The following is a 16,355-nucleotide window of genomic DNA, read 5'->3' on the forward strand; positions in this document are numbered from 1 at the left end:
CAGAACACTACCCAAAATGACGTCAGTATATAAAATGGCGACTAATCTACGTAATCGTTGCCTTGACAACGGTATCGAAACAAAACATTCCTGCCGAATCTATTTGTTTTCAACAATTTTTGCATTTTGATATGAAAGATTTACAAATTATTGCTAAAAATGAGGGCTGTGCCAGCATGGGTCGATAAAGTACACGATAGAGATAAAGTTGAACAGTGGTACGTATATAATAATTAGATTAATTAATTGTTTAACTAATTTTGATATTTCAACTTAGTTTCTGTCCCGCTACGCACAACACGCGATAGAAAAACATTTATTTAAAATTATTGAAAATAATCTCAAAATTGTATCATACCATTCTAAATACAAGATGTGATCACTGCGAAACCTATAAATCCACCTAACCCGTACCAAATACCTCTATTTCTTAAATACCGACGACCTATGATTTTCTGAGACCGGGATTTGACACGAAATTATCATGTAACCTAATGGTATCACCATTATGTTGCACTGTACGGAGAAGTGCTCCTTTCTTAAACCAATCTACCAAAAATCCTGAACAAACCAAACTTAACCTATCACTGATCCTTCTTACGAAAACTCGCCTTCCCCCCAGATATATGTATATTTGTAAAGTTATACCATCTCTCAGTTTCATCAAGGAATAACGCAACACAAATCAGACGTCAGTCCCGTGTGTAGTGTGTAGCGAGATTGAAGATTCAATAGAAAAGGTCGTGTATTTTGTTTAAAAATATATATTCATTACTTTTGTTACAGCATATATGATTTATGTTTCAATCCGGATGGGTCACAACTAGTAGTCGCAGCAGGACAAAGAGTTTTGGTGTATGATACAAGTGACGGTTCCCTTATTCAACCTCTTAAAGGTTTGTTGCCGCATATGAAACAGATGTATGATAGGGGTCACCCATTATTACATTTATTACAATTACAGGCTCTTTCAGAAATTTATTTTAATTATTAATAAAAATTGTTCATTTTCTGACTGCTGTGCTTATTTTGTAATAGGTCATAAAGACACGGTGTACTGTGTCTGTTATGCAAAAGATGGGAAACGTTTTGCATCCGGAAGTGCAGACAAAACTGTTATTATTTGGACATCGAAGTTGGAAGGTGTTCTAAAATATTCGTAAGTATGCATTAAAAGAAATGCATAGTTAAGTAAGTACTTAATGCTGCTGTTATTGTTACATTTACAAAGAAGACTCTACATACGAGTGTAGGCGTGAGTGTAGTTCTTGTTAAAGTACCGGTATTTACTAATAATATTATTTTCACGTATTTTGACTGCCAACTTTTGAGTTATTGAATTGTTAAAGATATGAGAATACTTTGCAACACTGATAAGATTCAGAATCTCTTACTTGTACCTAGTCTGCTGATATTCAACTACAGAGTCCCCTGTTTATAAGTTGTCCACACTAATCATATGCCACTTGGCAGAAAGCAAGCATTGGATGCCAATCTTTGAATAACAGAAAATTCATTCAATAAATTCACTCCTACCTTTACACGAGAGTATGAAAATGCCTGCCTTTACAGTACCTACAGAGATATGATATATGATATGGTCCACACCTGTGGAGTAACAGTCAGCGCATCTGGCCGTGAAACCAGGTGGCCCGGGTTCGAATCCCGGTCGAGGCAAGTTACCTGGTTGAGGTTTTTTCCGGGGTTTTCCCTCAACCCAATACGAGCAAATGCTGGGTAACTTTCGGTGCTGGACCCCGGACTCATTTCACCGGCATTATCACCTTCATTTCATTCAGACGCTAAATAACTTAGATGTTGATACAACATCGTAAAATAACCCAATAAAATAAAAAAATAAGAAATATGATATGATATGACATGATTTTTTTTAGTAGGTTATTTTATATGTTATGATATATTTGTGACGTGACGTGATGTGATAATTTCAATATTGCTTCTCAAATATTATGTAAATTAATTTAAATTAAATTAAAAATAAATAAATGAAGGAATGAATGATTATTCCTTGTGCATTGCACAAATAGGTGGATGATGAATTTATTGAAACTACCTGCAGAAGTATTGTTGTTGTATCTTATCCTACCATTACTTCATTATCATCATATTACCACTTCATTAATGGTAAATAACATTTGCATTTCATTAAATAAAATATGAATAAGTAAATTTAACTTCTGTTCTCACGTGTGTCTATTGTAAGCACTATAAATAATATAAAAGACTCCAATTATTTTAAAACATATGGGCAATTATTCTTTTTCAGTCATAATGATTCAATCCAATGTTTGGCATATAATCCAATATCACATCACTTAGCAAGTTGTGCTGTAAGTGATTTTGCCTTCTGGTCAGCAGAACAGAAAGCTGTTCAGAAACATAAGTCTAATGCTCGTATAAATGCTTGTGCTTGGACAAATGATGGCCAATATTTGGCACTTGGTCTTGGAAATGGCTGTGTTTCAATACGAAATAAGGTATGTAAATAAATTTGTAGTATTAACATAGATAAACTTGTACATAGGTTGATTTTTTAGTTCTGGCAACTATTTTTTTTTTCTCGATACATAGCATACTTACATGGTTCTAAGTTTTACAAGCCTTCGATGTAGTCACCAGCATTGCATATAACGTGTTCCCAGTGATGTGTAAGCCATTGGATCCTGTTGGCACTGCCTTTTCTGTTGATGGTGCGAATAGAGCGGTCTGTTGCCGGTAAAATGTCTTCAACTGTTTGGAAGAAAATCCCGCGAAGTGGGTCCTTCACCTTATGGATTAGATCGAAGTCACAGGGACTTAAATCTGGAGAATATGGCGGGTGACAGAGCACTTCCCAGCCGCAGCGATTGAAGAACTCAGACACAACTCCTGCTGTATGCGCCCTAGCATTGTCATGCAGAACAATGAGTTGGCTATCCATAAAGTGTCGCCGTATTCTTCTCAGAGATGCTCGCAGGTTTCGCAAAAACGAACAGTAGTACTCCACATTAGTGTTCTGCCTTGTGGGGACGGTATGCTTTAAGATCACACCATCCCAATCATAAGCAAGAATCAGCATAGCTTCACATTGAAGGGGGTCTCCCGAACTGTTTTTCGTGGTGACCCATGATGATGCCACTCGTCCGATTGGCGTTTCAGCTGAAATTCATAAGATCTGGCCCAAGTCTCAATTAATTGTAATGATACACCATAAGAAGACCTCTCCTTCGTGCTCATAGCGCTGCAAGAGAGTATAAGAAGCGTCATATTGCTGCCATTTCTGCATGTCCATTAAATCATGTGGAACCCTTTTGAGGCAATTTTCTGCATTTTCAGGCGGTCCTTCAGGATGTGAAGCACAGTCAAAGGCGCCAATTCTGTATCTTGCACTAAATCAAGAATTGTTAAGTTCCGATCTGTCTCCACTAACGCGGACACAGTCTGTACCGATACATGTTCGTCACTTACTGGTGGGTTACCAGATCGAGGCATGTCAAACACACTTTCGCGTCCTTGTCTGAAGGCTCTAACCCACCTTGCTACCATTCGGTAAGGTAACGCAGCCGCACCACAAGCCTCTTGCAGTCCTTGATGACACTGTCATGCCATGCGACCTCTAGCACATTGAATTTTTAGCCAGCTTCTCTGTTCCTTCTTTGAAAACATTGCGACTGTATTCTGCGACTGCTTGCTCACAACTGCTCGTCTTATTGTTGTCACTGTGAACGGACATGGAGGGGGGGAAGGCGAGTTCATTAGCTCTGAGGGAGGGGAGGCATGTAAGCAACCTTTAGTATAAATGATATTGCTTGGCTCCTTTGCACGACATCGCTGCAACATAGTTGTCACTACTAAAAAATCAATCCATGTATATAATTTGCATTCAGTAACTTACAAAAGAATTGCAAGTTTCTTTGAAGAGAGAAGTTTCAAATCTGAGTTTAATTCTTATTTTCTCATGTGAAGTCCAGAGCATAATTTGGCTTGAGTCTGTGTTGAAAAAGCACATGTGGTGTACAGTATAGACAGCAGAATTTCAATCTTTAACCTCCCACGTAGTTGAACACAATTATATTTTATTTCATAATAAATAGTAACCTGTGTTACAAAGATTGTTCAAAATGGTATCCATTTGCATTCACACATTTCCGACTCTTTTGATGAAATTATAATTGACTCGCAAAAGTCCACAAATAATAATTGCATACCATTAGATCTCTAGAACCCTTTAGAAATTATCCTGTCATCGAATACTTTTCTTATTAATTCCAAATAACTAATCATTGATAGTACAACAGAATCTTGTTGAAAATACGCATTTTGCTTCTCATTATCTCATAATTGACAAAATGGCGTGAGCATTTGTATGCGGTAACGATCAGAATTTCCTGTATCTTAAAAAAGTAAGGACACTATTATTCTTTTTGCAGTTATAGCACACTGTACACCAATTCTGTCAAAATACAACAGAGCTTTGTGTATTATTCGGGGATTATCTGTGATCCACTGTCTATTGTTCTGTGAAGTAAAAAGACCAAGTAAATGAAACCATGCCTCATCAAAGAAAATTATTAGATGTGGAGCAACAGTACCATCAACAATATTCTGTAAAACCCGATTACAGAAATTCACTCAACTTAATGTTGTCATAAGTTCTAATTCTTGAATTGTAGTCACTTTGTAAGGTTTCAGTTTTAAAAATTTAGGAGCTAACTTATATGAGCTGAATTTTTTGGAACACCTACTTTCTGTGGGTAAGTCAGATGTTGATATTTATTTGAAAAACGCTTCAATGAAGTACAAATTTTATCAAGTTTTCGTTCTAGCAGAGCCCTTCATTTTGACTTAGGAATTGGAGCCTTTAAGAATCCCATTTCTCTTAACCTAAAAACAAGTCCGTTTCTCTACATGAAACTGGAACACCAGAGAATCTCTTTCTAAATTTCCTACTACACCACACATCTTGACATGAGGCGATTTTCATATAAGCTTAATATGCGTCATAGGTTTTTTTTTTTTTGTGAACTTCTCAGCTGGCATTTTAATTGCCTATTGTCTAACAATCAAATTTAATTGAAGTAACATTTGAAAGAGCTGGCACTTAAAGTAACGACACATCTTGATCTTTAACAGACTTATCACACTGTGCATTGCATGACATATTTTGACTTTTTTCGGCCCAGACATGAAATGAATGCTCTGTGTAAGTGATGTAAAAAAACACTTTCGAAATGCTTATGGCAATATATGTTTTCAGTATGTGCAATACCGAAAAAGTTGTTTCGCATACCACGTGTCTGTCTCACAGTATAGTTGATTTTTCAAAACTTTTGGACAGATTCTGTCAGATACAGTCAGCATCTACAAGTCAGTAGGGTTATATTTAAGGATAATGCACATAAAATATAAAATTAATATCCTGATTTGAAATAAAAAATTACATTTTCTTTGCGACTTTTTTTATTAGCCTATATAAAGTAGATCAATAAATGAGATGGCACAATTCATATAGAAGGAAAAATTATTTCATAAGAGAACTGAATTATTAGGCACAGAGTTATTTCTTCTTTTCGTTGCAACTTCTCTCAAAGTTCTTGCTGCCTATGGCACTGAAGAGTTGTCATAAAATACTATTGAGGTTGGCACGGGTTCCTCTTACTGGTTTTATTGCCTTGGAAACTTTGCGTTATGTGCATGTCATTTCAGATCGTGTTTTAATTATTTTTTAGTGGTATGAAGGAGGTTAGGTTAACTGTGGTTAGTATTTACGCCAATTTGAATTAATTTCTGAAAAAGATATTAAAAGAAAACATTAATTTTTAATTTCTTTTTAGGCTGGTGAGGAGAAAGGCTGCATAAAGAGACCTGGAGGTTCTCAAACTCCAATTTGGGCAATTGCATGGAGTCCAGCCAAGTAAGTTCACTGAAAAGAAGTAATTAAAATAGTCAAACACTTATTGTTAATTTAAATAATTTTACTCCTAGCTGTTGTCATTTTCTGCAACCAGTATTAACGTGAATTTTGGCAGATGGCTTTGACATTTTCTTATCCAACATTTCACAGTTATAATGGTCTTCATTAGAAATGATGAAATAACACTGAACAAACTCTTTTCGAGCCATACAGTTACTAAGATTAGCGATTTGTTTGATTTTGTTGTGGTATGGTCTTCTGTTTTCCTCCTTCCTCTTTTATCCTTGTCACTAGAAAGTTATTGAAATTTATATTTTCCCCGCCATTCATAAAATATTTTGATATGATACCTCTTGCACAAAAGGAGAGATCTATAACTGAAACTCGATTAATATATTTCAGTATTATTTGTATTCATCATCATATCCCTCACGTATTAGACCCTACAGGATCTGTTACGGTCTCATGCCAGCGCTTTCGTGGTCTGGGGACTGAGTCACAGCGGTATAACTGTTCCAACACATATGGAGGAAATGCCATATAAATGCCTGTCCAGAAGGCTATTAAGGTAGCAGCCCTACCACTGGACTACTGTGCGACAGGCTTGTAACCTATCCACAGGAACTCTATATTACATTCAAGTCTCATAATATTATTTGTATTTATCCTGGTAATAATGAACAGTTTGACTCGTAGACATTTTGTTTTTTCAGCATTAACTTCCCATGATTTTACGAGAAGATTAGAAGAGAACAGCAGTTACGTAGACTTTCAGCTCCCCACTACTACCATTAATGCACAACACAATGTCAATACGGCGGTTGCTGTCGTCTGCGATACAACGAACTTTTCTGTTGATTTTCGAGTTTGGCATTTTTTCCGGTTATTATATGCTTATTTAAGTTGTGTTAACTCTCGCTAGTGGTTTTATATTTTATTTTATCCGTCTTGGTATTTATTTTATTATTGTAAATATTTTTGTTTTATCACTATTATTATTATTATTATTATTATTATTATTATTATTATTATTATTATTATTATTATTATTATTATTATTATTGTTACTATTATGTCTATCATCAGCATTATTATTTGAACTCTGTAAAATTTATGTAGACTACTGGACTGTACCCGAGCACGAGCATATGCTCATTTCGGGTATCTATTCATATGTATTCAATTCAAATGTAAATTGTAAATAAATTTGAAAATTTGAAATTTGAAAATCCTCATCTGTCAGAAAGACTTTTGTACATTTCAATATAGGTATTGTGAAACTTGTAAGCATATACCTTCTCGATGTTATTATGGTGTTCATTGAGCTCTGTTGTTTCTTTGGTGAGGCCTGTGAGTCTAGAGCAGCGTTTTTCAACCTTTTTCATACTAAAAATGTAGGCCTATTTAAAATTCTATGGTACACTTATATAATTTAAACTAGTGGTTCCCAGCCAGAGGGAATTTTGAGGGTTTTAAAGGGAATGTGTTTACTGAATGCTGATTTATGTCACGTTCACTTAATGTTGATTCTTGTGAACTCAATTTTTTTACTACTCTTTTCATTTCTATTTTTCCAGTTTACTACGACAGTCTTTACTATTTTCATTTTCTGCAGTGTGTGCTGCAGCACACCGGTTGAAAATGTTTGTTCTAGAGAAACTAGATAGTCAGGTTTTTACTTTCATGAAATAGTAGAGATTACCAAATTTCATTGTATGTTGGTTATAATCACTGATTTCTGGCCTTGTTTCAATTTGTAAAATGTGTTTTCCCTTTCTGGCTTTAAACCATATGACAATGTTTGACACCATGCTCACAATTGCAGTAACTGTAATATACACTCTGTGCAAAGTTTCAAAATAGGAATTCTGTTACGGACTTAGAATCTGCGGAATCTTGTGATGTGCATAGTTTATGTGTACAGTAGTGGCAAAAAGAACTGGACTGACGGAATAATCGAAGTCCCCAAAATGAGCCCTGCGCATGCCACGCCCGCATTCACAAGATAGCGAGTAATCTATTGAAATTGTTGTAGTTTCGACTGCTGACGTAGCCCATTTCGAAAGCCATTAGAAAATAAGCTGGTAAAATTCATGTTCTGGGAATACTAAGTTAATTAAGTAGTAAAATATCGCTGCAATCGAAAAGTATTGGGAATAACTTTTGTATAAGGAACAAAAAAAGTTTCCTTCCCAGGCAGGATTCGAACCACGAAAGTCTTAGTTACCAGTCTATCATGCTCTGGAGTGAACAAGGCACTGAAATCAGCTACAGGGTCGGTCCGGTTTTTTTGCCACTATTGTATCTAGTGGGTTTTTTCATTAATAGTGTTGAATCTTCTCTGATTATAGTTTTCCTGTTTAATTGTTTGACATAACTTTTTAAGGCTTGTGTATACTATAGATACTGTAGATCTTATTAAAAATATTTACGTTACAGGGAGGAGAACTCTGATGTATTGTGCATTACTGATTGGGGCCAAACACTGTCCTTTTATACGATGGGCGGAAAACTTATTGGAAAGGAGAGAAATATTGGTTTTGATCCTTTGTGTGTGAGCTACTTTAACAAAGGAGAATACTTGTTAATTGGTGGTTCAGACAGAGTATGTACGTTAATGACTAGGGATGGCATTAAGTTGGGCATAGTTGGTGATGAGCAGCCATCATGGGTTTGGTGTTGCTCTGCTCGACCTGATTCTTCTTTTGTGGTGAGTTCTTTAATTTCATACTAACATTTCACAACTATTCATTTCTAGTGTCCATATTTGAATAAAAATATTTGCTTAGTTAACAATCAGCAAATTCTATGTTATCATGATCATAAGATCAAGAAATTAATACATTCGTCTTGCTTGCTTCAACAAGTACCTACAATATAATGTTTAACATAGTCCATATTGTAATAAGAATAATTTAAATTTCATGTTATTAATATACTCGTATACTTGCCTCGGATGATACTTGATCTTATGAACACTTTGCACCTAGCATTCACTTACGTTATGTAGACGAAACATCTTTTCGTCGTTTTACTGGTTTATTAATTATAGTTTTAATTGCATACAAATGATTTATATGGTTCACGCAGGTTTTAACTTAAAATGTTTTAATATGTTTAATTTCTTTTATTTATTGATGCATGCACATGTAAATTGTTTCCACGTAGTACCTGATTCATATTCTTCGATGTCTTGTATACACACTCGTTTGTAAACCTATTTTTAATGTATTCAGTAGGATTGCCATACAAATTGATCTGAAGATGGCTCATTTGAGCTGAAAACGTTCATACAGTAAAATGTAATTTGTAACTTGTGTAATTTGTCACAATTGTATCTCTCAATCAGATAAGAAAAAGACGGCATATTGAAATAAAATTATTTATCAACGGTTATGGCTTATCAGAAATCAAAATAGTTTTAAAATTCTCTCTCATTTTGTTTATATATATTTTAAATTGTATTCCATTATAGAAAGTGTGGCATTGATTATGTGTGCTTATTGTAGGCAGTTGGCTGTCAAGATGGTACCATTGCATATTACCAACTCATTTTCAGTACAGTTCATGGTCTTTATAAAGAGAGATATGCATTCAGGTTAGTATGGTATCAGTAAACTTCTACTCACTATGTTAATGTATGAAGTCTCTTATATAGATTAAATATTACTATTGTTTCTTTTAACCGATTTACTTTTTTATCTCAATAAAGAAGATAAGCATTTATAACTTTTATTCATATACATTTTATACTGGTATGTTTACATTTTGAAATATGTAGAATTTATTTTCTCACTGTTTATCGCAAATTTAATATAATACAGTACAAATTTTATATGATTTCATGTCTCTTCATTTAAGTATAATTAGATTTATAGAGAAGAAATAAAAACATGTACTTACATGACACGTCATTACAGTGGCAACTGCAACTGAATTAATATGGCAGGCATTTTTCGTCGTAATTCCATACAAATTCGAACCTTCATACATATGAGCAAACAAACAAGAGAAAATGAATAAAGAAGAAACAGAGAGGAATTTTGCTTTAGAATAACTTGCATTTGAAGTGCATAAATTGAAATAGTATCTATCAAATTATATTCATTTATTTATAACATACTTTTCATTTAAAGGGAAAACATGACTGATGTAATCATCCAGCACCTTCTGACAGATCAGAAAGTGAGAATCAAATGTCGAGATTTGATTAAGAAAATCGCTATCTATAAACACAGATTAGCTGTAAGTATTATAATGAATATCTTATTTACATACTTAATCAAACCTCTTTTACCTGTAGAGAATTTATACCAACATCATAATTTCTTCTGTCATCTCTGCTACCACTGCCACCACCACCTCCTCTCTCCGCCACTGCTATACATTAGACTTCAGTAGTATATTCGTCCCGTGTGGTGACCAGGAATAAGAATAGTCTCACCATAGCTCATACAGGTCATAAGAGGCGACCATAATGGTACCCAGTGCCTGGGGATATAGCTGGGCCACCCTGTCCCAGGGGTTATAAATATGGAACCTGGTCCTCCAGGTTCAGGGGTTGGATCACAGGGCTGACACCTCTGTATCCGTAAAAATACATCATGTCAAGAAACCTCTTAAAAAATAGGAGGCTAGGGCCCAACATTGGGCTGTTAGGCCATAGTAGTAGTAGTATATTATGGTCCCTAGTCATTACTATAATGTTTCGTGATGAGAAATATTTGCAAATGCATATTTGTACCAAACTGCATATCTTAATGAAACTTAGTAATATTTATGTTTCACGTTTAAACTGTTGTCTAATTTTCTGGAGTTCGGTAAAACATGCAGTTATTATTTACTTCAGCTGACAGCGTGTTTTCTCGACAAAACTTATTCAGAACTTCTTGATTTGACTAGTGGAATACGTACAAATTACTAAAATTGAGCAGAAAGCAATAGTTTTCATTTTCCATCCATCCATAATCCTGCTCGAACGTGGCCTCCCTTAAAAGTCACCTCCATTCAATACAATATTTCATAGCCATATACAAAGTCATTTAAATTATGGTATTATTCTTTGGGGTCACCATACTTCTGCTCAAGCTTTTTTTCATATTACAAAAGAAAGCTTTAACATTAATTTATGGACTCATTGTAAACCTCTTTTTATAAGGTCACAGTTCTTGACATTGCCGTCTATGTATGTATTGGCCTGTCTTCTTTACATTCGGAATAACATTAATAATTACATAGCATGTACTTCTGTTCATAAAGGAGGGGCTTAGAACAAAAAGCAGGTAAGTGACATTATTAAAAAAAAATGTAAGTGCGTCTTGTGATAGCCCAAAAGGATGTTTCTTTGGGATAAAATCAGGGAAGTGATCACACTGTGCAGTGCTGCTATATGGGCATCATTTCGCCAAACTAGTGTATAATATTTCATTGTATGTAGAACTTTAAATGTAATTTCCTCAAAACTAGGTTTCCGTCACTTACCTGCTTTTTGTTCTAAGCCCCTCAAATGTTCTACAAGAAATAATACAAATTTATATATTGACAAATGTAAATACAGTATTACTCAAAATAGTTTTCTATTCTTTGCTTTTAAATTATTTAATAGTCTACCTGTTGATATAAGGAATCTTCCATTCCGAGTGTTTAGGACACGAATGAGGACTATATTATTGGCAAATCCATTGTATGATGTCGATGAGTTTTTTAATATTCATGTATCTTAATTTGTATCCATTGTATGATATCATGTATTTTAAATTGTATATGACGATGCCATACATGTTCCAAATGTTTTTGCAAAATAAACTATCTATCTGTCTGTCTGTCTGTCTGTCTGTCTGTCTATTCTCCTGCTTGTCTTCTTCACCCTCGTACCCCTAACATCTCTCTTGTGTCCTTTTGAATAGCATCTTCCCATTTTGCCTTCGAACTTTCCATGTGCCAGAGATAAAATTCATTTTCTTACCATGTCATCCCCTGTGGTTCCTTCCTATCCGAGGCTCTTATTTGGACTTCTCATACCCCCAGGTGTTCATTTAATCACTTTTTACGATTCATATGAACTCATGGTGGAACTGTTCTTTTTCCCGGTCACCACACAAGAAAATTTTCATTTTATCTATGATAATATGGTAATATTTATTGTCATGAATATCTATAGCAGTTATAGTATAATTCCACATTCCTCTTCATTTTATCTAGTTAGATGGTACTTATGACTTTAAGGTGTGTATTCTTGGATAGACCTCAGTATAAGATAGTTGACAGGAGGCGACTGAAGTTGGTGTGTTTGTTTTGATGTTCCTTGTATAGAGGGTGGTGTGATGTATTAATGAGTTCGTCTACCATTTTGCCTTGTGAAAATTAAGAAATAATATTTTTCGTTCAATTTCAGTAGTTTGTATATAATCCGCAAGCAATTCAATGAGTTCTGAATGAATTTTGTCGAAAAAAAGCATTGTCATCTAAAGTAAAGAATAATTGTCTGAAGAACATGAGAGAAATTAGTAAAGTGCTTCAAAGATACAATAATGATATGGCCGTTAATCCTATCATGTTACCAGAATATAAGTTTCGTCCCCTCACTCCATGTGATATAGGAAGTCCTTTTTAATGCATGAGTTTATTTTTACGAAAAGAAGAAACAAATTGGATCCTGAAAACTCGGAAATGATTGTTGTGTCACAAAGTTTCATACAGTCATGACAAAAAATTAATTGTCTGTATGAGATTAATTTTAATTAAATTAACAATAGCCAATAAGGCAATAACTAAAAAATTAAAGTGACTGCGTTTTTCTTTAAGCCCAATAATTTGATTATTTTCCATTATATGGCTTGTTTTTGTTTCTCATGGGATCCTATACTATAGTAAGTTAGATGGCTCTTTTGCTTTTGATGCATATACAATATTTGCATATTTTGGAATTTTAAGTGCATATTTGCATGCATATTTTAGGGTTATTAATGCGTATAATTCTCAGTACTAGTAATGATATAATATTAATCATTTGCCTACAGTAATACAGAGAAAGTAAAATTATGAATGAATTATTAAATTGTATCTATTCTAATTTAACGATGGTACATGGTATTTAGTCTTATTCTAGACGTAAATGACATAAATGTTCATTATTTAATTTTGTTACTGGGTTTCCGTTACTTTACAGTTCCAATACAGCTAAAAATTTCTAATTTTATTTGTTAAATATTCATTCTTTTACAGGTGCAGCTACCTGAGCGTGTGGTTATCTATGAGTTATATTCTGCAGAATCGACAGGAATGCATTACAGGGTGAAAGAAAAGATAAATCAGAAACTGGACTGCAATCTGCTTGTTGTATGTACGAATCATTTAGTTCTGTGCCAAGAAAAACGTCTACAGTGTCTTACATTTAAAGGAGTTAAGGAAAGAGAATGGGTAATGGAATCTCCAATCCGTTACATCAAGGTTGTAGGTGGACCTCCAGGTCGTGAAGGCCTCCTTCTTGGTTTGAAAAATGGACAGGTCTGGAAAATATATTTGGACAATGCCTTTCCTGTCAGTCTTTTAAAAGTGTCATCTGCCATAAGATGTCTTGACCTCAGTGCATCAAGAAAGAAACTTGCAGTTGTGGATGAGAATAACCAGTGTTTAGTATACGATCTTCAGAAGAAAGATCTTCTGTTCCAGGTTATTATTATTATTATTATTATTAATATTATTGTTGTTGTTGCTGTTGTTATTGTTCTTGTTCTTATTAATATTATTGTTATTGGTGTTGTTAGTTCAATTAATGTTATGTTTACAGGAACCTAATGCTAACAGTGTTGCCTGGAATTCAAACTGCGAAGAGATGCTATGTTTTTCTGGTAACAACATATTGAGCATAAAAGCAAGCAATTTCCCTGTCCATCAACAGAAGCTAATGGTTAGTTTAATAATTTATTACTGTTATTTTGAACATACTTTTGCTAGCAACTTACATGACACAGGTTGATTTATGAAGAAAGACCATAACTTTAAGAGACTTTTGAAAAGTTCATATGAATATGTGTTCGATTTCGAGCAATTACAGAACTGTGGCTGTTTTAATTTAAAAATAGCCATGCTTTCAGAGCTCTAATTCACGTTCAGAGGCTGGTAGCCAGAAAATTTACATTTTATGTTCACGGTTACACACATACCTAGTGTTATTACAGTCGAAGTCATTGTTTAAAAGAGATTTTCGAATATATAGCTCTCTGCTTCAATGCATTTTTGTGTTCACGTGTGAATTGAGTGTGTAGGTTGAACTGAATTTCTATTGCAAAATCCAGAAACAAATATCGTATTGGCATATTCATCAGAGAATTTAAAAAGTATCTTGGAAGTTGTTGTTGTTTTCTAATGCCAGGCATTTGACAATAAAGTCATTTGACCTCTTGCACTCCAATATTTTTCAAAGATATTATCATGACTAGCCACTGAAGCACAGATGTTAAATGGCAAGTTGTAGCCGATTTAAGTGAACACCATATTTTAACGTTTTGGTGGCTACTTCATTCACACACAACCCCCAGAATGTCTGGAGCACCACACCTGCTGTTGGTCGACGGGTCCATTGGACCTAGCTGGGAGATCTTGTTGATCACCAGCTTTCCCTCCTTAAGCCACTGGAGGACGATTTTAGTGCCATGACAGGTCAGCATTAGGAACAGAAAAGTAGAAAGAGGAGGAAGGAAAGGGAAAAGAACCCCTAGGCCTCGAATGCTCTAATGCCGTTGGGGTCGAAGAAAGTAAGAGTTCAGTCAGAGGACTGGATAGGAAAGGGTAAAGAGGGAATTAGGTATTGGATAGAGGAAAATTATACCAAATTCAGTCATTAACTCATCAAGCTGACCAGTGCTAATTGATGAGTAGCCCCTCCCTTTAGTTCAACTTGTAAAATTATGCTTACTAACAGCTGCACCATGGGAAGGTAGGGATGGGACATTACGTATTTGTCCAGGTTGGTTCCTTAAAGCCTTCAATGGGAAGGATTAATGGCTCTCCCCCTGTATTCGACAGATACCCTTTTGCAGCCGTATCTTGGAAGTAGAGTTCTATCAACTACTGTTCATTTTAGTTCATGTTAATCAACTGATACGAGTGTTATGTGTACTGATAGTGTCACCAATATTGACATTAATTTTTTTTTATGTTAACATTCACGTGTGAGCATAGTTTCTGTTTTCTTAATTTCAATAGTGTTAGGACAGTCTACTGGTGAACCCTCCCAATATAAAAGAGGATGGTGGAATCTGCTAGCGGTAAGGTTGTGGTTGCCTCAGAACAATATTTAAGATCTTATATTATTATCGTTGTCGTTGTTTTCTAATCCCAGGCATTTAGCAAGCTCATAATGGACTCGTACCAGATACCAAGTTTGACATCCTTATGTGTCCAACATGCATTCATTTTTATTTTCCGAAATGGCGCTCAAACCCAACTAAACCACTGATTTAAATAATTTCATAATGAGGTCTACTCCACAGACCTAACAACTTCTATATCTAGATTCGAACTCATGTATTTTCGTCTGACATTCCAAAAATATTCCTGCTGAAATGATGATGATGATGATGATGATGATGATGATACTACTGTGACGATAAAACAACTACTACCGGTATCGGGGGTGGCACCAATTGGGGAAGGGGGTCCAGCCCACCCAAAATTAATTTCAGTCAACCCTTAGGCCGCTCCCCCCCCTTCCCCAATATGAAAATTAATATTACCAGTATATGAATAATTATATCAGAAGAATTCGCTAATCAAACAGGATTAAAAGGTGGCGCTCTCTCGCCAATCTTATTTAATATAGCATTAGAGAAGATAATATGACAGTTAGACTTAATATCAGCTGGAATAAACCTGGCTGGACAACATAAAGGCTTTGCATATGCTGATGATTTATTATTAATAGGAAGAAATGAGCCTGAAATAACCTAAAGCTATGGCCTTCCTTCATGAATCACTCTGTGTAATAGCTCCCTACTCTCATTTTGTTATAAGTTGTTGGAAATACTTACTGGTACGTATTTTTTGGATTTTATAACATTAAAACAATTGTTTGTATGTATGTATTTATTTACACTAAGTGGGCAAGCACCCAGTGGCAGTGGTATACACAATATAAACAATACACAATACAATTTAACACAACAATTACATATGTATAGGCCCTACATAAGTTTCAATAGTCTTTCACTTTACTCTCATCTCACTCACTGTAGTGGCACTATGACGCATTTCACTGACACTTTAGGACACATTTCACTGACACTCTATAACACATTTCACTGACACTATAGAACACATTTCATTGACGCTATAAATTATCACTGATCAGAACTATTCACTGCACTGTAAAACCATTTCACTGACTCACCTCGCTTCACTGATACAACAGTTCAAATAAGACAGATAATTTCACCCTTAC

At 34.8% G+C, this 16,355-nt stretch overlaps 1 protein-coding gene across 1 annotated transcript in view; it reads left to right on the forward strand.

Annotated features, from left to right (window-relative positions):
- Position 1: 1 nt before the first annotated feature.
- Positions 2–16,355, forward strand: part of Oseg1 (intraflagellar transport protein Oseg1) — a 36,457-nt gene continuing 20,103 nt past the window's right edge. Inside the window, exons 1-10 of the mRNA XM_069815371.1 lie at positions 2–218; positions 787–896; positions 1,039–1,159; positions 2,288–2,498; positions 5,835–5,914; positions 8,354–8,624; positions 9,424–9,512; positions 10,051–10,159; positions 13,139–13,585; positions 13,704–13,823. Of these exons, the coding sequence (XP_069671472.1) occupies positions 160–218; positions 787–896; positions 1,039–1,159; positions 2,288–2,498; positions 5,835–5,914; positions 8,354–8,624; positions 9,424–9,512; positions 10,051–10,159; positions 13,139–13,585; positions 13,704–13,823 (1,617 nt within the window). The 5' untranslated portion in view covers positions 2–159. The remainder of the gene's footprint in view (positions 219–786; positions 897–1,038; positions 1,160–2,287; positions 2,499–5,834; positions 5,915–8,353; positions 8,625–9,423; positions 9,513–10,050; positions 10,160–13,138; positions 13,586–13,703; positions 13,824–16,355) is intronic.

Source organism: Periplaneta americana, chromosome 16 (genome assembly GCF_040183065.1).
Source record: "Periplaneta americana isolate PAMFEO1 chromosome 16, P.americana_PAMFEO1_priV1, whole genome shotgun sequence".
Classification (NCBI taxonomy): domain Eukaryota; kingdom Metazoa; phylum Arthropoda; class Insecta; order Blattodea; family Blattidae; genus Periplaneta; species Periplaneta americana.